This window comes from Vespa mandarinia, chromosome 6 (assembly GCF_050613455.1).
Source record: "Vespa mandarinia isolate Hongniang chromosome 6, ASM5061345v1, whole genome shotgun sequence".
NCBI lineage: Eukaryota > Metazoa > Arthropoda > Insecta > Hymenoptera > Vespidae > Vespa > Vespa mandarinia.
The window spans coordinates 9,250,111-9,273,333 of record NC_140815.1 but is presented as its reverse complement, the minus strand read 5'-3'; the positions used below and the strand labels follow the sequence as shown (position 1 = coordinate 9,273,333).

Below are 23,223 nucleotides of genomic sequence, written 5' to 3'. Positions count from 1 at the left end.
TATATATATACATATATATATATATAAAATTATATTATATTAACCTGGCAGTCGGTAATGGCTTTCCTGTGGCTTCGCATTCAAATACATGCGTTTTTCCAAGCGGAACTATCTGGCTAATAGGCAAATTCCTAACGAACTCTGGTTTCTCACCACCTTCAACTTCACAAATCTTGACCGGTGTGGTGCAAGAACTAGGTTCCGATCTTCCGGCCGCATTAACCGCAAATATTCTAAATTCGTAATCTCCTCGTTCGATAAGATGAAGTACGGTATACTCGGTATCCGTGACGTTATAGTCGTTACATTTAATCCAAATAGCACTTCCGACTTCACGTTTTTCAACGACATAACCAGTGATACGGCTACCTCCATCAGAAACGGGTGCTTCCCATTTAAGATCAACGTAATTCTTGCCAACTTTAGTCACTTGCGGGGTACCAGGTGGAGAAGGAACATTGAATTTGCCTTTTATTTTAAATGGTGCCGAATGTGGACTCGGTTTACTGAAGCCAGCTGCGTTCTTTGCTCGTATTCTAAATTCGTATTCGTGACCACTGGCCAAATTATAGCAGATATAAGTTGTATCTTTAACAAGATAATCGTTGGCTATTCGCCACGTCATATCGTCTGCTGGATCACGGAATTCGATCTTGTAACCCTGGATAACGATACAAAGATATGTGAATTATTATAACATTATTTTTAGAAAGATATTTTGAGTTTATGTTCTTCTACAAAATTACTTGTATTCGCGAGCCTCCGTCGGATAATGGTCTCGACCAAACCAATGTGGCACTTGTCGTATCCCAATCTATTACACGAGGTTGTCCAGGTGCATCCGGAACAGTGAAGGGGAATTTAGCTGTTATTGGTTCATCCGCTTGTAATGGTTCAGACACGCCGTATTGATTTTCTGCCCTTACGCGGAAATTGTACATGCGATTTGGTTCCAGACCGATCACATCGTAATGAGTATTTCTAGCGAAACTGCTAAGCTTTACCCAGAACTGTAATAATATAAGATTAAATTATATTCCATATCTCTTATTATAAATATGCAAAATTCTAGAGGATTATGAAGAATAACTTACGCCAGCGGGATCCAATTTTTCGACAACATAATTTGTAACCGGTGAACCACCGTCATCGAACGGAGGTCTCCATGAAAGTGTGCAAGTTTCAGGTGTAATATCAGATATGTCTAATGGACCTTGAGGCGGTGATGGTTTATCTAAGATTATAACGAATACATATTTATTAAATAACTTGTATTTTATGTAATTAAAACTAATAAGTAATACTGAAAGGAAATATACTTACCAACTACTAGAACTTTACATGAAGCTGAATCCGTGCCAACGGTGTTGGTAAGATAGATAGTGTATGTTCCAGTGTCCGATCGTTTTGCTTTCTTGTTAATAAATTGCGAAGCAATATCTGTTGTCTCGAATTTAATTCTATCTCCGGTGAGAACTTCTTCGCCGTTAATTGACCAACTTGGTCTAGGCTTTGGATTCGCCGTGAATGGTACTGTGATGGTGAATGGTTCTCCAGCGATAACGGTCATATCGCGAATACTTAGATCACTGGTAATCTTTGGCGGGACTAAATTATTTGAACACGTATATTATTATAACTTAATCATTTAAAAGATCACCGGTGTTTATTATAATATACTTACACGCTGGAGCGCTAGCACGAATCACGTCCGAACTTGAGCTCCACGCACCACGGCCAGCTGCGTTTTCGGCTGCCACACGGAATTCATAATCATGATTTTCAATCAATCCAGTAACCCTGTTAAGAAATATTAAAAATATATTAGATATTTGCATTAACAAATTCCTCAAGAACATTTTATCTCTGATATTTACTTATATGTTGTTTCATGTACTAATGCCGGGGTTGCTTTGACCCATTTGTCTTCACTCAAAAGACGCTTTTCAATGACGTATCCGGTAATAGGCGAGCCACCATCATGACGAGGCTTCGTCCATGTAATAGTAATGCTATCTTCAGTGGTTTCGATGCCACGTGGTGCTCCGGGTGGACCTGGCGGATCGAATGGATGTCTGGCTTTGATTGGATCAATTGTTGTGACAGGATCTGACGTTCCATATTGATTTTCAGCCATCACGCGGAATTCATAGACTTGGCCAACGGTCAAATTGCGTACACGTACAAACGGTGTAGTAACGTAACTGCTGACCTGTAGAACGATTTTAGTAAGTGATATAGAATTGACATCTCTTTTATTGCAATTTCTTTATTAAAAATGATTGTGATATTTTCGTATATTTTCGTAGCCATACCTTTGACCATGTGGCTGCACGTGGTTCTCTCTTTTCAACCACATAATTGGTGATATCGCCACCACCGTTATCTTTTGGCGGACTCCAGAAGAGTGTAAGAGCATCTCCGCCAAACTCATCGGCACGCAGATTTTCTGGTGGATCTGGTCTATCTAGAACTTTAACATTTATCGTAGCTGTATCAAATCCAGAGGGATTACGTAATTGAAGCCTGTATTGTCCTCCATCTGAACGTTTCGAATTTTTCACAACAAGACTGTAACAAAAAGGATAGGTGATTAAGTAGATTAAGCAATTTATATAGTTAAATACAATTCAAAATACTTACCTTGCATAATCGTCGGCCAATTGTTGATGTACACGTGAATCTGTTTCATCTTTGACAACGTCATTAGCAAACCACGTAGCAGTTGGTTTGGGGAAACCGATATAAGGTACATGAATACAAAAGTCTTCACCGGCTCGGACAGTAATATCTCTAACACCACCAAGATCCATAACTGGTTTATTTGGTTGTTCTTCGATAACAATAGGACTACTGGGCTTGCTAGGATCGCTGTTACCAACATCATTCACAGCTATTACCCTGAAGAGATATTCTTCGCCCTCAGTAAGCTTCGGCACGGTATATATATTTGTAGGAATAAGAGCACCATTGACATCGGTCCATTCGTCCTCTCCTCTAGCTTTCTTTTGGATAATATAACCTCTGATTTTAGCACCACCATCGCTACGTGGAGGACGCCAACTTAAGGTCACCGAATCCTTCGTAATCCTGTCGGCTTTCGGTGGTTCTGGAGCATCGGGTTTCACTACACAGACATTTTAACGATAATATTATTTCATATAGTTATAATATAAAGGAAGATGCAAAAGGAAATTAATTTACTTCGTTGATGTCCAGCTGTAATAGGCTCTGTAGGTTTACTAGGTTTGCCAGGTCCAGCTTCGTTCACAGCTATTACTCTAAATTCGTATCTAGAGCCTTCATGAAGATCTTGAACCGTGAAAGTAGTATTTGGCGTTGGATAGTTATTAACTTTAAGCCACTCACCACCACGCTCGCGTCTCTCGACATAATAGCCTACAAATTTTAAGTAAGGAATAATGAAAAATGTGAAAATATGTTTAAAATAATATAGTTTTCCTTAAAATGGATTTATTTTACCTGTGATTGGCTTGCCACCTGTGTTAACAGGTGGAGTCCAAGATAGGCTACAACTGTTGGGCGTGTAGCCTAGAATTTGTGGCTGACTTGGAGCATCCGGTGGATCGAATGGACTCTTTGCAACAACAGGTTTACCATCGAGAGGTTCCGAAACTCCATACATGTTTTCAGCTCGTACTCTGAAGAGATATCGTTTTCCTTCTGTAAGACCTTTTGCCGTAAAACTGGTTCTTGGTACATATCCAGGCACTTGGCGCCAGTTATCAGAACCAAAGTCTGCTACTTCGACAATGTAATTGGTTATGTCAGATCCACCATCATCCAAGGGTTTGTTCCAGGATAGCGAAACTGATTCTTGCGTCGTTGCTGTGTATTGGAGTGGTCCCTGTGGTGGTCCAGGTTTATCAACAACCGTTACTTCAATGTCAGCCGAATCTCTACCGTGTTCATTTACGGCGGTAACCCTGTATATACCACTATCGTCGCGTATAGATTTATCAACGAGTAGTTGTGTTCGATCACTCTTGGTTTCGGTCTGAAATTAATTAAACATAATAATATCCCCTGTTATTCATCTTACTCTTATTAATGTGCAAAATATTCTTACCGATGCTCGAAGAGTTTCTGTAAGAGTTTTTCCATTTTTGGACCACTCCACGGTAGGAGTAGGTGCTCCAGATAATGGAATATTAATATTAATGGGTTCTCCAGCACGAACTTTAATTTTGCGACCGATGAGAGCATCCAAATACAATTTCGGTTTTTCCTTCATGGGTTTGGCAATAAATACGGATGATGTATCGCTAGCTTTACCAGCTCCAGCAGCATTTATTGCAGTAACGCGATATTCGTATTGGTGACCTTCAGTGACGTGATCATCGTAATATTCCGCATACCTAACTGGTTCCTTGTTTATTTTAAGCCAACGTCCAGTCGCACGATCACGACGTTCCACGTCATAACCAATAATATTAGAACCACCGTTACTGATTGGAGCAGTCCATTTGATCTTGATATGATCTTTGTCAGCATCAACGCATTCAGGTTTACCAGGTTGACCAGGAGCAACTATTTCAAGAAACAATAAAGTTATTATTTAATAACTAAAATACAAAAATGATAATTTACGTTCGCAATAGTCGTAATAAACAATTACCAAATTGATTCTTAGCTACTATCGAGCGATCCGTTGTCAAAGGTTCAGAACGACCTTGAAGATTTTCTGCAGAAACACGGAACTCGTAAGTGGTGCCTTCCGATAATCTTGGAACGGTTGCATGATTATACTTTGGATTAACATGCGTTACAGCTGGTACCCAACCACCACCGTGGGTAAGATCACGTTTTTCAATTACATAACCACTGTGGGAAAAGCATATCGTTTTATAAAAAATTATTAAAAACAATTAATATTACGCTCGATCAATTAATTACTCACGTGATCTCGCTGCCTCCATTATCCTTTGGCGGTTTCCAGGATAAAGTAACCGATTGACTTGTGATTTCTTCGTACTGTAAAGGACCTTCTGGTGGTCCTGGTCTATCCAATACGATTACTTGGAAGCTACCTTCGTCAATTCCGCTACTATTCTTTAATAAGAGATGATATAGCCCAGAATCGGATCTCTGTGCATTGACCGTATGAACGATCGTATGATAACCGATAGAAGTAACAGTAGTTCTTTCATTGGTTAGCAAGTCTTTGCTTCCTACAGTCCATGTAACTTCAGGTGTTGGTTCACCAACAAAGTCTATATCCACGTGGAAGATTAAGCCAGCCTTAACACGAATGTCTTGCAGTGGTGTCTTTATCTTTGGTGCCACTGGAATAATACATTTATTTATGTAACTTTATACTTAAAATCATTATATTTTAAATTAAGAAAAAGATTTCGGAATAAAAAAAAAAAAAAAAAACTAGTAAAATAAATTGGAAATAAGAAAAGTATTCTTACAGAATCGTGGTTTAGCAGTCACAAGATCACTTGGTTCGGATGGTTCTGATTGTCCAGCTGCGTTAACCGCTATAACACGGAATTCATATTCTTGACCTTCTGTTAAATCTGGGACAGTTGTACTCGTCTGTCCAGCTGGTACATGAACAGCATTGATCCAGTAAGGACTGCCTTTTTCTTTCTTTTGTACGATATATCCCGTAATGGGAGAACCACCGTCATTGCCTGGTGCGGGCCATTGAAGATCAACATGATCTTTATCCCAATCCGTTATTATTGGTCTGCCAGGGGCATCTGGTTCATCTGTAAATATTGTCAAATGAGGATAATTATTTGCACAATACTTCGGGCTTCTGTTTTTACAGAAGAAAAGAAAAATATTTTTAAAGCTTTCCTGAAGATACCAACCAAATTCATTCTTAGCGATGATACTCTTTTTAGTTTCTAGTGGTTCAGACTCTCCAATATTGTTGACGGCTTTTACACGGAAAAGATACTCTTTACGGTGAGTTAATCGGGCTACATCGTGACTAAGAACCATGCTCATTCCAGCGTCCGACCATGTTCCACGAGAAAGATCCATCTTTTCAATGACGTAATGAAGGATAGGACTACCACCATCGTCGAGAGGATGACCCCATGTTAAGTGACAACTGTCTTTGGTGACGTTACTGACTACCAATGGTGGCTCTGGTGGCGATGGTCTGTCTAGTACAGTAACTCTAGCACTCGAACTAGAAAATATACAAATATATGTTAATATATTTTTTCAAGATAATATTTTACAATATTATTTAAACGTATTTATTTGATATTGATAGATCACCTGAATTTGCCATATTCATTTTCCAATGTTATAGCATATCGTCCACTATCAGAACGAACGGAAAATGGAATTTCGAATGTAGTTTCTATTTGCGTAGTATACATTTCGTGGCGTGAATCTGGCTCAAGAAGTTTACCATCCAGTGTCCAAGTTGCTTTTGGTTTAGGCGATGCTTCTATAGGAATGATGTAACTGATCTTTTGACCGGCACGCACGACTAAATCGTGCAAAAGAGCCGTATCGAAGCTTGGCGCAACTGTAATATATAATCCATTGTTCTTGTATTAAATTATAATTTACAAAATTATAATTTCAATATTGATACTTACGGAAACGTGGTTTAGCAATGACAGGTGCAGATGCATCGGATGGATCTCCAGGACCACCCTTATTGACAGCGATCACTCTGAACTCATATTCTTGACCTTCGATCAAATCTGGAACTGTAGCACTAGTCTTGTTACCCGGAACCTCGAGTACCTTCTCCCATTGTCCAAAACGAGGTTTCTTCTCTATTATGTATTCCGTTATCGGAGATCCACCATCTTTCTTAGGCGGTGTCCATTCGAGATCAACGTGATCCTTATCCCAATCCGTGGCGATAGGTGTACCTGGTTTATCTGGTTTATCGAATGGATCCTTTGCCGTGATAGTGTCCAGTCCGATCAATGGCGCTGATTCTCCTTGTTTATTTACAGCACGTACACGGAATTGGTAGTCATGACCTTCGATAAGATGGTCCACGCGAGAGGATGTAGTCGTTGCTTCGGCCACTGGTACCCAACGCATGTTTTCCGTATCCATTTTTTCTACTTGGTAGTAGAGGATTTCTGAACCACCATCGTCTTTTGGTGCTCGCCATTTTAATGTGCACGAATTCTTCGTCACATTACTTATAAGCAATGGTCCCTCCGGCGGGGATGGTATGTCGAGAACATTTACGTTTAACGTGGCGGTGTCTTTACCATTGATATTTCTAGCAGTTAACGTGTAAACACCAGAATCCGATCTTCTTGCTTCCATCACGCGAACTTTAGTATTGTAATCTTCATTTATAATTTTGATACGTTCATCCGCCATTATGACGTTGTCCTTAAGGGACCATTCTTTTACCGGCGGTGGTTCACCAATAACCGGTACATCGAAGTCGTAAAAGCCGCCTGCTTTCACTTTTACATCTAACATGTAATTGCGATCGATCTTTGGTGGTACTGTAAGTAATATACATATGAAATTAAATTATTTATTTATACCGAATAAATAATTATTTTTATCATTACGCATTTTATTACGTCGAATGTGCGTAAAAATTTAACTATATACATACGATTCTTAGGTCGTGCCAAATGCGATTTTGAAGCATCTGATGGTTCGCCCGGACCAGCTTTGTTAACAGCCCTGACACGGAATTCATAATGCGTTCCTTCAACAAGGTCATCGACTTTTCCGGTATTTACATCACCTTCGACCTCGGCGCATTTCTCCCAAGTGGGACTATATTTGTCACGTTTTTCTATTACATAACCAGTGATAGGAGAACCACCATCGTGGTCTGGACGTGACCATTGTAATTCGACGAAGTTTGAATCGTAGTCGGTAACAGTAGGTGTGCCTGGTTTACCTGGTTCATCTATATATAAGAAGGAAATAAAATTATAGAGGAAAATGAAGTTAAACGATGTATATATTTTAGATTATAAGGAGTCAATATAAAAAATGCCTTACCAAATGGATTTTTAGCTTCGATGCTCTGCGACATAGTAAGGGGTTCCGATTTGCCTTGCTTGTTAACAGCACGTACTCTAAATTTGTACTTATGACCAGGAGTTAATCCATCAATGTTTAATGACGTTTCTGGTCCATCGGTTTCACCTGCTGGAACCCAGCGCCCGGTAACTTCGTCCATCTTTTCAACGACATATTTCTCAATGGGTTGTCCACCATCATCTTCGGGCGGTTTCCAAGAAAGTTTACATCCTTCGGCATGCACGTCGCTTGCCCTAAGAGGTCCTTGAGGCGGGCTAGGTTTATCCAATACGGTAACTTTGACAAACGCTTCGTCTTTGCCATTAATATTTTCTGCGACTATGCAATATTTTCCGGATTCAGCTCTGGTCGCCATTCGGACGTGCAGACTAGTGTTATAATCGATATGCTTGACTTTTATCCGATCGGTTGGTCTTACTTCTCTGCTTCCTAACATCCATTTCGTCGTAGGTGGTGGTTCACCGATAACTTTCACATCGAAACCAAAGTTTTGTCCTGCTTTGATCCTTACTTCGATTAAATTGGTACGATCGATCTTAGGTGGTTGATTGCGTGGTTTAGCAATTATAGTCGGTGTCGGATCAGAAGGCTCGCCGGGACCTGCTTTGTTAATTGCCCGTACTCGAAATTCGTAAGGCTGTCCTTCTATTAAATCGGGTACAGTTGCCGAAGTTTGATCCGCTGGTACTTCCACAGCTTTTTCCCATTCTCCGTATTTATCTTTCTTTTCGATTATATAACCAGTGATGGGTGAACCACCGTCATTGGTTGGCGGTGTCCATGCCAAATCTACGTGATCTTTATCCCAATCGGTAGCGCGGAGATCTCCTGGCTTACCAGGCTCGTCTATAGATTTAACCAAGCGTTTAAATTATGACCGATGATTGTGCATAACAAAGAAATTTCAAATTGTACGTACCATATGGGTTTTTAGCTAGTATTGCTTCTTCTGCTTCTAGCGGTTTGGATTCGCCTTCGGAATTAACTGCGGATACTCGGAATAAATATTCTTTGCCAGGCGTTAAACCGGTTACTTCCAAGTCTAAAAATATTAAAGTAACATTTATTGCAGGATTTATTTTGAAATACAAGGAATCGAACGGTATGGGATTTGAGAATGCTTACTCGGTTCGGTAGATCGGCCACATGGTATCCAACAACCCGTTTCTGGGTCCATCTTATCCACCTGGTAGTATTCGATCGGAGTGCCTCCATCGTCTTTCGGCCTCTTCCACTTTAGCTTGCATCCTTCTTTATGGATGTCCGTAATTTGTAGTGGTCCTTCCGGTGGTAAAGGTTTATCAGTTACTGTCACTTGGACAGTAACAGAATCTTTTCCAGACGAATTACTGGCAGTAACAGTATAATCGCCGCTGTCATCGCGGGAAACTGGGCGGATGCTGAATTTCGTACTATAATCTGAATTGTCGATTTGTACTTTTTTGTCGGAGCGCAGAGGAATCGCACCGTATCGCCACTCGATATGTGGTGGAGGTTCACCGATTACGTTCGCATCGAATCTTAGAAGAGATCCCGCCGAAAGAGTAACGTCCCGTAAATTGCGCCTGTCGATCTTTGGTGCCACTGAAGTGAGAAACGAACGTTAATAAGTATCCTCAGTCTCTTGCCAAATTGATTTCAAGCCACTACTCAATATAGATTTGATTATTTCTATTTTCAGATTAGGTGCTCGTGGAATGTACAAGCGCCATGAGATCAATGACATCGTTATTAGAAAGAGAATATTTTTATATATCTTATTGCATATCAAACAATATAAATAAAAACAATATAATTTATATAACAATATAAATAAATTTTGCATACTTACAAAAGCGAGGTTTAGCCGTAAAGGTTTTACTTGCTTCACCTGGTTCCGATTGACCAGCTTTATTTACAGCAATTACACGGAAGAGATAATCGTTACCCTCTATGAGACCATGTACGAGAGCTTGCGTAACAGGTGTTTCAGTTTCGAGAGCTTTCTCCCACATCGTACTGTACTTGTCTTTTTTCTCAACAATATATCCTGTAATTGGAGAACCACCATCACTGACCGGTTCTTTCCAAGAAAGTTCTACTTGATTAGCAGTCCAATCGACCGGTTCTGGTGCTCCCGGTGGACTCGGTACAGCTGCAAGCAAGGATACAAATTGTAATTATTTGTAAATCTTCAATTTGGAATTAAGTATAATTCAAAAGTAATTACTTACTGAACGGATCTTTGGCAATGATAGAGCTAAATGTCTCTAATGGTTCCGATTCTCCTTCTTTATTAAGGGCTTTCACTCGGAATTTGTATTCGTGTCCAGGTGTTAAACCTTCGACCTTCATTTCAGGTCCTGTCGTTTTTCCAACTGGCAACCATACGCCAGTGTCTGGATCGAACTTTTCTACGAGATAACCTTCGATAGGTTCTCCGCCATCATCTTTAGGCTTTTTCCATTTAAGCGTGCAGCCCTCCTTGTGAATATCTGATACTTCTAACGGTCCTTCAGGTTTGCCTGGTTTACCTGTCGAAATGTTAAAGTTTAGTTTATATTCTTATTAAGTCTAAGAAGATCACAGTCTGACAGATACTTACTGACAACTGTTACTTCAACTTCTGCCGTATCAGATCCATGTTGATTAACAGCCGTGATTTTATATATGCCAGAATCTTTACGTTCGGGCTTGTCATTAAAGAACTTCGAATTGTAAGGTACATTTTGTATTCGGCGATGTGTAGTTTGTTGTATGCTCTTGTTGTTAATGACCCAGGTGACGTCTGGCGGAGGTTCGCCCAAAATTTTAACATCGAAGTGGAACCCTTCGTTCTCACGTACGGTTATATCGCGTAAGTTCCGCCTGTCAATCTTTGGTGCCACTGGAGAACAAACCGGTAATATGAAGAAGTGCCTTTTGTGGAAAATTTTTAATAAAGTTAAAATCGGAATGATATAACTTACTTCGTCTACTTTTAGCGGTAATTGGTTTGCTGACGTCCGATGGTTCACCAGGACCAGCGGCGTTAATTGCCTTGACACGAAATTCATATTCAACACCTTCGTCAAGATTATCGGCACGACCTTTACACTCTGGTCCACTGGTTTCGCAAGCCTTAATCCAGCGCGGTGTTCCCTTCTCACGCTTTTCAATCACGTATCCGGTGATTGGAGATCCACCGTCGCTCAACGGTGGAGTCCATCTCAGATCTATATGATCCTTATCCCAATCAGTAGCCTCTGGTCGTCCAGGAGGTCCAGGTTCGTCTGTCAGAAAAAGAAAATATAAATGATAAAATATTCGAGTCAATATATTGTATTCTAATATTTATAAATCAATCCAAGAAAGCTAACCAAATGGATTCTTTGCTATAATGCCATGATCGGTTTCCAGAGGTTCTGATTCGCCCTCTGCATTAACAGCGGAGACACGGAATTTGTACTCTTGCCCAGGTACTAAGTTTTCGACAACCATGTTGGGTTCTTTCGTACGACCAATAGGTATCCATCTTCCAGTTTCTGTGTCCATTTTTTCAACAACGTAATGTTCTAATGGTACACCACCATCATCCAATGGTGGGTTCCACTTGAGTGTACAACCTTCTTTGTGAACATCAGATACTTTTAAAGGACCTTCTGGTTTACTCGGTTTATCTAGTACCAAGATTTCAATGGAAGCTTCATCTTTCCCTGAACTGTTTTCAGCTTTCAAAGTTAAAGTACCAGAATGAGCTCTGGATACTATAGACACTAAGAACTTAGTTCTATAATCTTCAAGTTCCACCGTTACCGCATTCTGTGTCTCTTGTTTGGCCTTATTTAGATACCAGGTTTTAGTTGGAGGTGGCTCGCCAGTAACTTTAACGTCCAAGCGTATGTGATTACCGGCTTTAATGGTTATATCTTTCAGATTAGTACGATCTATTTTTGGTGCCGCATAACGATCCTTAGCGATCAAAGTATCGCTAGGTTCACTTGGTTTACTTTGACCACCTTTGTTTATTGCTTTTACTCGGAACTGATATTTTTGTCCTTCCACAAGATCCGGAACTCTAGCATCTGTTTTAGTACCGGGAACTTCTACAGCCTTTTGCCATTTACCATATTGATCTTTCTTTTCGATAATGTATTTTTCGATCGGTGCTCCGCCATCGTTCTTTGGTGCTTTCCATTTAAGATCAACATGATTTTTACTCCAATCCTTTAAGTCAGGCTTACCAGGTGCATCGGGTTCAGCTAAATTTAACAAGAAACAAATATGTATTAGATATCAAATTAATATAATAGCCTCCATAAAGATCTATCTAATTCATAATGATATTTACAATAAGGATTTTTGGCCGTAATTGGTACCGCCGTTTCTAATGGTTCAGATTCTCCTTCAGAATTAACAGCCTTCACTCTAAACAAGTAATCTTTTCCTTCATTAAGACCACTGATGTCAGCTTCAGGTACCTTACTAGTTCCGCAAGGTACCCAACGACCAGAATCAACATCCATTCTTTCAATGACATAGTGATCAACTGGATCACCACCGTCATCCTCAGGTTTGTCCCATTTGAGCTTGCAACTTTGCGCTGTCACATTAGATACCTCAAGTGGACCTTTTGGTTTGGCAGGTTTACTTACGACCTGAACATATTTAAACGGTAAATAACGATTATAACATCAATAAGAAAAGAAATAGTGGAATGATTATAAAAAAGTTTACACGATAAAATTCACAAACCTGAATTTCAACATCAACTTGATCGGTTCCACTATCGTTCTTGGCAATAACAGTATAAGTTCCTGTATCGGTTCTTTGTAATTTGCTCATTATAAATGTCGTGTGATAATCCTCATTTTCAATCTTCATGCGATCCATGCTCTTTAACACTGCGTCCTTGAGTTTCCAAGTTACAATTGGAGGTGGTTCACCTATAATATCCGCTTCAATACGTAACATTTGTCCAACTCGCATAACTTTTTTGTGCAGATTTTTGCGATCGATATGAGGTGCCACTGTACGAAAACAAGAAAGTGCAACGAATTGTGTTACATGATTAATATTTCTCCACGCAATATTTGAAAAATACAAGTTTCAACTTTAATAGACGACAAAATAAATGATTAAATTTACTTACAGAAACGAGGTTTTGCAATGACGCTCTTTGAAACGTCACTAGGTTCACTTGGACCCGCTCTATTAACCGCTACCACTCTGAACTCATATTCGTGACCTTCTTGAATACCTTCGGTAACTTTGGCCATGGTGCGATCACCAACAACTTTTGCAGCATCCACCCATTGCCTACCTTCTTTATCACGCATCTGAATAATATATTTTTCAATAGGAGCACCACCATCATCTTTTGGCGGTGTCCATTCAAGATCAACGAAATCTTTGTCCCAATTTCGTAATTCAGGACGTCCAGGTTTACCAGGTTCATCTAGAATTTTTATTTATTATGATATATTGTCCATCTATGAAAAAAACATCGTAATATTTCTAATTTATATATATATAAATAGTATATTACCGAATGGATTTTTAGCAATAATAGATTTGTCGGCTTCCAATTCGTCAGATTCGCCTTCTCTGTTAACAGCCTTTACACGGAATTTATAAGGTTTGCCTTCTTGCAAACCTGTGACTGTAGCTTCCGGTTCGGTAGACCTTCCACAAGATATCCATTGGCCAGTTAGAGGATCAAGTTTTTCAATTTCATAATATTCTACGGGCGATCCGCCATCGTCTTCGGGTTTCTCCCACTTTAATTTGCATCCATGTTTATTAACGTCGAATACTTCCAAAGGACCCTGTTAGAAAAATAAAAATACATTTGTTAATAAATCATGATCTTGCATATTTATTTTCTCATTTTTTACCTTGGGCTTGCTTGGCTTGCCAAGAACAGTAATATCAACTTCGGCTACATCTTCTCCAACTTCATTTTTCGCTCGGATCACATACTTTCCGGTTTGTTCACGTTTGGTTTTTAGAATGATGAGTTTTGTGTTATAGTCAATGTTGTCGATACGGATAATATCATTCGACACCAATTCTGCTTCTTTGAATGACCACGTTACTGTCGGTGGTGGTTCTCCAATTATATTCACATCTAAGGTCATTGTAAGTCCCACTTTTATCGTTATGGGTTGAAGATTGGTACGATCGATGTAGGGTTTCACTAGAAATTTAACATTCATTTACATTAAATTACACATATATAATAAACATAGAGAGTTATTAATTAATCATTATTTGTTGTTATTATCATCATCATTATGTTCAATATCAATTGAAATATTGAATTAAACAACACTTACACCAACGAGCTTTAGCAGTATGAGGATTAGTTTCTTCACTTGGTTCGCCAGGCCCAGCTTTATTTACAGCTCGTACACGGAATTGATATTGATTGCCTTCTTCTAATCTTGGTACAGTACCGGTACAAGTTGGTCCTGATATTTCTACAGCTTTTACGAAACTTGTACCATACTTATCTTTCATTTCGATAATGTAGCCAGTAATAGGTGCACCACCGTCTCTTATTGGTGGCTCCCACTTAAGTTTTACCATATTTTCAGACCAATCAATAATTTCTGGTAGACCAGGTGCTGCTGGTGGATCTGAAACATTGAAACGAACGTGTCAATACAATTTATTATTATCCGAAGATTTTGGCTTTTTGTAGAACTGCATATACCATAAGGATTTTTAGCAAGGATGGCAGTGTCTGTCTGTAGAGGTTCGGATTCGCCTTCTTCATTCAAAGCCTTCACACGGAATTCATACTTTTTACCAGGCTCCAATCCAGTAATGGCATGTTCAGTTTTTTCTGGATCTACCATGCCAGCTGGTACCCAACGACCAGTCGTAATGTCCATTTTTTCAAGAATATATCCTGTAAGGGGTAGTCCACCGTCATCCCTTGGCTTGTTCCACTTCAATTTGCATCCTTCCTTGTGCACATCGGTTACTTCTAGAGGTCCCTCAGGTTTTCCAGGTTTGTCTATATGTTTATAAAAAAAAAGATAATAAAGTATAAAAATTTACATACTATTATAACACATGTTATAATACTCTTCATTTACCTAAGATGTTAATTTCCACATCAGCCTCATCTTGGCCAGAATCATTAACCGCTTTAATTGTATATTTTCCAGTAAGTTTACGGCTTGGATTGATTAATTGTATCTTAGTAAGATAATCTTCATTATCGATCTTGACATTTGCTCCGGTTTGTAGAGTTTCACCAGCAAAGCTCCAAGTAACAGTTGGCGGCGGTTCACCCTCTATATCAACTTCTAATTTCACGTGTTGTCCAACTCTCACTTTGATGGTTTGCAATTTATCTCGATTGATATGCGGTTTCACTGATAGTAATTAAAAAACAATGTTACATAAAATTTGATTAAATATAAACGATTTTTGAATGCGATAAATAAAAATAGACTTACAGAATCGTGCCTTTGCAATGTGCGGTTTTGTTGGTTCACTAGGTTCCGAAGGTCCAGCTTTGTTTACGGCACGTACTCGAAATTGATATGTTGCACCTTTTTTGAGACCTGTGACGCGACCCTTTGGTTGTGGCGAATCCGTTGTGAGGCATTCCTCCCAGTGGGTCGATGGTTTCTCTCTCTTTTCGATAATATATCCAGTAATCGCAGCTCCGCCATTATTTTTAGGTGGCTCCCATTTAAGATCAACACGATCTACGTCCCAATCTTCGAATTCTGGTGTTCCAGGTTTACTTGCTATGTCTACAATTTGTACGTGTAATAAAAATCGAATTAATTATAATTTTCCGACAATGCAATTTTCTTATAAACATAATTACGCATTACACATTTAAAAGTTTAAGCATTTAAAATTTTACCGTATGGATTCTTGGCAAGTATGGATCCATCTGTCACCAATGGTTCTGATTCACCTTCTTCGTTCAATGCTTTTACTCTAAATTCATATTCATGACCTTCCTGAAGACCTTTGATATCCATTTCTGTGTCTGTGGTTCGACCAACTGGTACCCATCTGCCCGTCGATTTATCTAATTTTTCAACCTGATAACCAGTAATAGGTTTACCACCATCATCTTCAGGCTTCTCCCATTTTATTTTACAACCGCTCTTCGTTACGTCCGACACTTTGATCGGTCCTTTTGGTTTACCAGGAGAAGCTGTAATAATTATATGATATTCTAAAGCTTCTAATAATCACTTCACCATGTCGTTAAATCAAATACCGAGAGAATAATATTAATCGACCAAATGTTTAAAAGCTTACAAAGAACGGTGACTTCAACTTCTGCTTCGTCTTCGCCATGAGCATTGACAGCACGTATCTTCCATACACCAGTATTTTTACGAACGCTGTCGGTAATACTCAATTTTGTGTTATAATCGACATTAACAATTTCGATATTTTCACCAGTCTTAACTTCAACATTTGCATGATACCAAGTAATTTCTGGAGGTGGTTCACCACGTACGTCTACATCGTATTTAATAGGCTTTCCGGCACGTACGATGATCGGTTTTAGATTAGTTCTGTCGATTCTCGGTTTCACTAAAAAAAAAAAAAGAAAAAAAAAAATTCCATATTATTTAGATGAAAATTTTACATTTCATAAATTTATAATAAACATGTTATATCGTAATATTATATTCATACGTACATGATTTATGTTTGCAAATTTGCATCTTGGAAGCATCCGACGGTGGTGAAGGTCCAGCTTTGTTTACAGCAATAATTCGAAATTGATATTCACCACGTTCCTTGAGATCGGGAACTTTAGCTTCAAGCTGATTTCCAGGTACTTCGATTGCTTTTTCCCAATCGGGCTTGTAACGATCTTTCTTCTCGATTATGTACTTTTCTATGGGTGCTCCTCCGTCGAACTCAGGCGGTGTCCACTTCAAACTAATGGATTCATTATCGTAATCCGTTATTTCTGGAGTTCCTGGCTTCAAAGGTTCATCTATAAATGAATTAAAATCAAGCAGTTGATTTTTTAAGAAAGTTCATTTTTTTAATTGTTTTGTATAGACAGAAAATAGCATTGCACTGCATAAAGTATGTACCATAAGGATTTTTAGCGACGACGCCACGTTCGCTCTCAAGAGGTTCAGAATCACCTTCATCGTTAACGGCAGTTACACGGAACTTATATTCACTTCCTGGATTCAGACCGGTAATATCGAATTCCATATTGGGAGAATTACCAGGTATTTTACCAACTCTAACCCATTTGCCAGTTTTGGTATCCATTTTTTCAATTTCATATTCTTTGATCGGAACACCACCGTCATCTTCTGGTTTTTCCCACTTGACTTTGGCACTTGTGTTCGTCACGTCTGTTACTTCGAGTGGTCCTTTCGGTGGACTTGGTTTTCCTGATGAGAGACGGAAGGAGAGAAAAATAATCAATTATTAATGCATCAGTTTAGAAAAAAGAACGAAAATGGCATTATCATACTGTTTCCAGCGACTTACCAAGAACAGTAAGTTCTACAGTTTCTTCATCTTTGCCGTTTGAATTTTCAGCGATTAATGTGTACTTTCCAGTATCTTTCCGCATTGCATTAACGATGGTAAAGTCTGTATGGTAGTCTACATTGTCGATTTTAATACGCTCGGTATTCGTTAAGGGGATATTGTCCCTCCAGATCCATTTAGTTTCTGGAGGAGGTTCACCTGTCACATCTACCGACCATTTATGAGTACGTCCAGCTTTTATGATAACAGATTTGAAGTTGCTACGGTCGATTCTTGGTTTCACTAAAAGATGACATTATGTTTCATATATGTTCTGTTTAATTATTATGAATTTTAAAAATATAAAAATATTAAGTCCTTACGATTTTTATGCTTGCAAAGATGATTATCAGTCGGCTCGCTTGGTTCTGATGGTCCAGCTTTGTTGTGTGCACGTACACGGAATTGATAAACCATTTTCTCTTTCAGGCCCTCTACTTTAGCCTCCGGATTGGCATCGGAAGTCTTCATTACTTCTACCCAATCTACCGCGAATTTATCTTTCATTTCGACGGTATAATGAGTGATTGGTCGACCACCATCGCTTGAGGGTTTTTCCCATTTTAAAGAGACACTGACATTGTCGTAATCGAAAATATCTGGCTTTCCAGGTTTTCCAGGCTCGTCTGAAAATCGAAAGACATCATATATCAAAATGACATATAAAGAGATAGAAGGTATAAGTAGATTCCTCTTAAAAAATATGAAGTACTCTCACCGTATGGATTTTTGGCAATTATTGCCTCGTCAACTTCCAAAGGTTCAGATTCACCTTCTTTGTTAACGGCCTTAACACGGAATTTGTATTTCTTTTTGGGGGTCAGACCTGAGAATGTAAAAGTATCTTCGTTCGGTCCAACTTCACCGGCCGGTATCCAACGTCCAGTATCCATATCCATTTTCTCCAAAACATATCCAGTAATTTCGGTACCACCATCGTCTGGAGGCTTTTCCCATTTAACTTTGACGTGATCCGCACGGACTTCTTCGACTTTTAATGGTCCCTTTGGCATTGCTGGTTTATCTGTGTAAAGATATTACATCGCGTTAGACCTGTCATATAATGAAATCGAAAGAACGTAAGGTTAACGTGCTGTCGCGGATAATGTGAGCTTACCAAGAACAACAACATCGGCAATACTCTCGCATGTACCGGAACTATTGCTGAGGACTAATTTGTATTTTCCAGAATCCGGTCTAGTAGTTTTTCTTACAGTAAGTACGGTATTTCTTTCATATTTATCGATCGTTATCCTTTCGGCAGCATCTTGAACAATTTCCTTTTCGCCGAGATACCAGTGTACCTCCGGTTCGGGTTCACCGGCATACTTGATATCGTATTTTATAACTTGTCCTTTCTTGACGATCATATTTGTTAATCCATCTCCGACGATGTAAGGTTTTACGAATCGAGATTTTGCTATTATAGGTTTCGTCGCGTCCGATGGTTCTCCAGGTCCAGCTTTGTTGACCGCACGAATTCTAAATTCATACTGTTTTCCTTCTGTAAGACCATCGATAGTAGCTTCTGTGACATCTCCTTCGATTTCTTTACCCTTTACCCATTCCTTTCCAAATTTCTCCTTATATTCGATTATGTAACCAGTAATAGGTGCACCACCATCGTTTTCTGGCTTAGTCCACTTCAAATCGGCATGATCTTTGTCCCAGTCAGTTACATCCACGTTTGTAGGCTTACCAGGTTCATCTAAAGGAGAGATCATTGTGTAATGAATAAACTTCAATGATAAAGACTAAATAAAATAGTAGATTACGTAAGTTTCCATACCCCAAGGATCTTTCGCTAGAATTGGTTTTGCAAACATAGCAGGTTCGCTAGAGCCAAGCTTGTTCACGGCTCGTATACGGAACTTGTATTCCTTCTTAGCTACAAGATCTTCGACCTTATAAACGCATTTTTCTCCTGGCATAACTTCTCCAACGCTATCCCATTGGGATTTCAAACTAAGATCGAGGCGTTCGATAATGTATTTCATAATTGGAGAGCCACCGTCATCTTTGGATGGTTTAAAGGAAACTACACAAGAATTGGCGAAGACATCGGTAACATTCACATCTTGCGGGGCCGATGGAACGTCTGTGGAATAAAATATTTATGTGAACTGTGATGAAAGTGATGAAATAATATTAAAAAGAAAAAAAAAAAGAAACAAACTGCTAGATACGAGCATTACCTTGCATATTAATATTGATATCCTTAACTTCTTCGCCCTGATTATTACCGATTTTGACTTGATAAATTCCAGATAAATCACGCTGTGGTTTTTTGATTTTGTAAGTGACTTTGTCTTCGCCTACAACGACTTCAACATCTTTGAGCGGCAACGGTTTGCCATCTTTCAGAAGTTTCGCTTCTATCTGACTTTGTTTCGTGCCTTCGACTGTTATGAAAAGATGTAAACGATATAATATAACGCGAGAGAAGAGATATGCATTCTAAATTATAACGAAATGCACTTACTCTTGAAAGGCACGACAAATACAATAGGTGCACTACATGGTCCTTCGACTATGTCTGGTATATCGACGATGGGTTTGCTCTCACCCTTCTTAACAGTCAACTTGCAGCTGCTCGTGAGTTGTCCACTCTCGCATGTAATTTCACCGTCGTCTGACATTTCGACCCTATTGAATACCAATTGATGTTTACCACCACCAAGATTTTTAACTTCAATCCTTTCATCTGGCTCGATCGGTTTTCCATTGAAAAGGAAAACTGCCGGTGCAGTTTGATCTTGTAACTCTACGTCAAGAACGAGCTTTTCCCTTTCGATCGCAACGGTATCCTTCAATTTTTTGTTAAATCGATTGGCATCTGAAAATATTCATTTAAAAAATATTTCTTTTTTCCGTTCAGTCAATTTTATAAATATATTTCGAGAATTAAATTTGAAAAAAAAAACAGCTTACAATTTATAACGATCTCGGCTTCGGTCTTATCAGCATTGCTCATGCAAGAATAATTTCCAGCATCGGTTACCTTGCAATCCTTAATGACAAGTTTTCTCTTTCTACCATCGGCCTTGATTTGTACTCTACGAGTCAAGAATAGAAATTTAATTTCCATAAACGATACTCGTAAAAATACCATTCCTAATACATATAAATATTATCCTTTTTATTACCTCTTATCGGGTACTATCTCTTGATCGCCTTTGAACCATTTAACTTCGCCAGCTTCGTCATCGAGTTCGCAAAGTAAAGTCAGAGTTTCCTTTTCTATTAGTTGTTGACTCTTTAGGACCTTAACGAATTTATAAGGATACTCTGAAATTAAAAGTGAGTATATATTTTTTAATATATTCTTTGGCGAAGTATAACGGATAATAAAAAATATTAAGGGAAATTACCAACGACGGTAAGCACTGTCTCCGTTTTTTCCGTTTGTTTATTAATTTTACAAATGTATTCGCCGCTGTCTTCTAGAGTAGCACTTTTAATAGTCAATCGGCAAACACCGGACATGTCTTTGGAAATACTATATACATCGCCATCCTAATCGAAGGGAAAAGTTTTTTATTGTATTCAATATAGTATTATTAAATCGTTTAAATTTTAAATCGAAGAGCAAATATTACCTCGAGTTTCGTTTTTCCTTTATACCACGAAACTTGAGCAAGATTAGAGCTAACTGTACACTCCATGTAACATTCGTGCTTCGTATATCCACTTGTTTTCTTTGCAAGCGGTTTCGTGAATGAATATGTAGGATCGGGTTCTGAAAGAAGAACGAATGTGTTAAAGTGTCAATAATTTGATGCATAATATATAACGTTTTGTGACGTTATAAAGTAAGGAGTACCGAAGAGTTTGTAGACTCACTGTTTTCACTTTAGAAAATTATGGATAGCTTGCAAGGTAAATAATTAAACAAATTTTATGGTATATAATAGAAAATGAACTAGCGTGAGTAAATGTAATAGTTGATACTATACCCTCGACATTGAGAAAACCGGTACTAGTAACGCCACTGATCTCAATAGTATATTTTCCTGTATCTTCAACTTTAGGTCCTAAAATGATAAGCTGATAAGAATCCTCTTCGTTCTTGAATTTGTATTTAGCCGAAGGAAATAGTTTCTGTTGGAATTATAACGAATATATTTATTGTATTCCAATAATACAAGTATAAAATATCGTTAAAAAATATAATTAGATTAAAAAGATGTTTATCGGAGCGGTGGGGGGGGGGGGGGGAGTAGACATCGATGATAAATGATTAAATACAATATAATCTTTTATTTCATGATGTACTTACGTCTTTTCGGAAGAACCAGTTTGGTTTACAGTTTGGTTTAGAAAAGTTAGCTTCGAAGACGACCTTTTTGTCTTTTCCTTCTTTGGCATATTGATCCACCAATGGCTTTAAGAAGCTCTCCGGTTTCTACGAAACAACAGTAGATAGATCAGTTCGAGATAAGGCTCGACATATTATTATTAACATTAGGAAAAGTAAAAAAATTCGTCGCCTCTTTCGAGCGAGTATAAATATGAAGGGCGACGAAAAAATATTAACAACGCTGTCCTCGTAATTTTTTCCAAAGCTGCAGAAAAATAAAACGATGAGAAAGAAAAAGAAGAAAAAATATTGCATCACTGATTTCGCAGAACGACGTAGTAATATTTTTAAGCCTGCAACATCATGCTCGTTAAAGAAACGCAGTTGAAAATGTTGTTACAGATTTATCAGAAGATCGATATCTTGTGAAGAAATCGTGCCGTCACATCTTATCGAGATTTGTCATACGTGCGGAAGAGTATAGGCACGAAGAAGAAGATATTGTTTAAACGCAAAAGACAACATCGAGGAAGTATACTTGGTATAGAGATTCCAATAATCTTCTAAAATTCTACGTTATCGAATATAATTCGTTCTCTTTGGTAAATATTTAATTTTGAATATTTTTGGAATCGCTATACCTAAACGCAAGTAAGATATAGTCATAGTTTGCGGTGAGAATTGAGAAAAACTTTATAAAGAAATGTGAGAAAGAAATCTATGATCATAGAAAGATGTTTCTGCTTAATTTGATAGATTGTGAAATAATTAATGGAAGTAAACGTGAAGACAGGACATTCCATGATGATGATAACTGATAGTAACGATGAAAGTTTCCGAAAGAGAAAGAAACGTAAAGTTGAGAAGAAATGCCCTTAGTGGTGAGCCTTTAGCGAGAGTAAGAATAGAATAGAACTTTCCAAGGCTCTCGAGTGATGCGACAGATAAACAGGCATTATATATATATGTATCACGTGAAATCATAAAGATATATCACGCCATCGAGGAGTAGATCCAACCTCCATCTTGGTGAAGTGATGCAGCGTCGGCCAGTCGGGTATTAATTCTGCCAGAGAGGGCCTACGCGATCCACTATTCTAAAAATAATAAAATCCAACTGCAGTTAACTCCCGTGAACCTTTCGAGCGTCTTAAACAAATATAAGATAATCTTCATCGTGAGAAAATACTATCGGTTTGAATGAACGATAGCAACGCTAATTGAAATATCAATCGTTGCGCGACTTACTTTAATTCGGTTCGTACGCTTTATAATATGAACTTATTTTAGTTAGTGTCACAATAATATAATAGATAACTCTACAAAACGATAATTAATTAATATGAGTCAATGATTAAACTGATACAACACTATCAATGTAATAC

General features: G+C 38.4%; 1 protein-coding gene across 44 annotated transcripts in view; it reads right to left on the bottom strand.

Moving 5' to 3' along the window:
• The window catches only part of bent (projectin protein bent), a 63,760-nt gene that overhangs the window by 7,948 nt on the left and 32,589 nt on the right, over positions 1-23,223 (bottom strand). For all 44 annotated transcript variants that reach the window (XM_085657928.1, XM_085657921.1, XM_085657961.1 and 41 more), the window contains 52 exons: positions 21,818-21,943; positions 21,495-21,639; positions 21,138-21,277; positions 20,910-21,054; positions 20,685-20,826; positions 20,470-20,594; positions 20,021-20,374; positions 19,734-19,940; positions 19,328-19,636; positions 18,656-19,246; positions 18,257-18,562; positions 17,862-18,164; positions 17,497-17,781; positions 17,085-17,396; positions 16,679-16,981; positions 16,288-16,569; positions 15,881-16,180; positions 15,462-15,764; positions 15,096-15,377; positions 14,708-15,013; positions 14,328-14,630; positions 13,887-14,188; positions 13,538-13,817; positions 13,142-13,447; positions 12,745-13,019; positions 12,341-12,647; positions 11,370-12,251; positions 10,980-11,282; positions 10,616-10,897; positions 10,245-10,544; positions 9,863-10,165; positions 9,157-9,615; positions 8,951-9,073; positions 7,990-8,877; positions 7,592-7,894; positions 6,594-7,475; positions 6,265-6,520; positions 5,847-6,172; positions 5,439-5,741; positions 4,922-5,306; positions 4,640-4,845; positions 4,091-4,551; positions 3,484-4,018; positions 3,205-3,399; positions 2,644-3,127; positions 2,316-2,571; positions 1,878-2,212; positions 1,685-1,800; positions 1,324-1,608; positions 1,095-1,234; positions 747-1,010; positions 45-661 (listed from right to left, as the gene is read on the bottom strand). In XM_085657928.1, the coding sequence (XP_085514054.1) occupies positions 45-661; positions 747-1,010; positions 1,095-1,234; positions 1,324-1,608; positions 1,685-1,800; positions 1,878-2,212; positions 2,316-2,571; positions 2,644-3,127; positions 3,205-3,399; positions 3,484-4,018; positions 4,091-4,551; positions 4,640-4,845; positions 4,922-5,306; positions 5,439-5,741; positions 5,847-6,172; positions 6,265-6,520; positions 6,594-7,475; positions 7,592-7,894; positions 7,990-8,877; positions 8,951-9,073; positions 9,157-9,615; positions 9,863-10,165; positions 10,245-10,544; positions 10,616-10,897; positions 10,980-11,282; positions 11,370-12,251; positions 12,341-12,647; positions 12,745-13,019; positions 13,142-13,447; positions 13,538-13,817; positions 13,887-14,188; positions 14,328-14,630; positions 14,708-15,013; positions 15,096-15,377; positions 15,462-15,764; positions 15,881-16,180; positions 16,288-16,569; positions 16,679-16,981; positions 17,085-17,396; positions 17,497-17,781; positions 17,862-18,164; positions 18,257-18,562; positions 18,656-19,246; positions 19,328-19,636; positions 19,734-19,940; positions 20,021-20,374; positions 20,470-20,594; positions 20,685-20,826; positions 20,910-21,054; positions 21,138-21,277; positions 21,495-21,639; positions 21,818-21,943 (16,928 nt within the window). The remainder of the gene's footprint in view (positions 1-44; positions 662-746; positions 1,011-1,094; positions 1,235-1,323; positions 1,609-1,684; positions 1,801-1,877; positions 2,213-2,315; positions 2,572-2,643; positions 3,128-3,204; positions 3,400-3,483; positions 4,019-4,090; positions 4,552-4,639; positions 4,846-4,921; positions 5,307-5,438; positions 5,742-5,846; positions 6,173-6,264; positions 6,521-6,593; positions 7,476-7,591; positions 7,895-7,989; positions 8,878-8,950; positions 9,074-9,156; positions 9,616-9,862; positions 10,166-10,244; positions 10,545-10,615; positions 10,898-10,979; positions 11,283-11,369; positions 12,252-12,340; positions 12,648-12,744; positions 13,020-13,141; positions 13,448-13,537; positions 13,818-13,886; positions 14,189-14,327; positions 14,631-14,707; positions 15,014-15,095; positions 15,378-15,461; positions 15,765-15,880; positions 16,181-16,287; positions 16,570-16,678; positions 16,982-17,084; positions 17,397-17,496; positions 17,782-17,861; positions 18,165-18,256; positions 18,563-18,655; positions 19,247-19,327; positions 19,637-19,733; positions 19,941-20,020; positions 20,375-20,469; positions 20,595-20,684; positions 20,827-20,909; positions 21,055-21,137; positions 21,278-21,494; positions 21,640-21,817; positions 21,944-23,223) is intronic.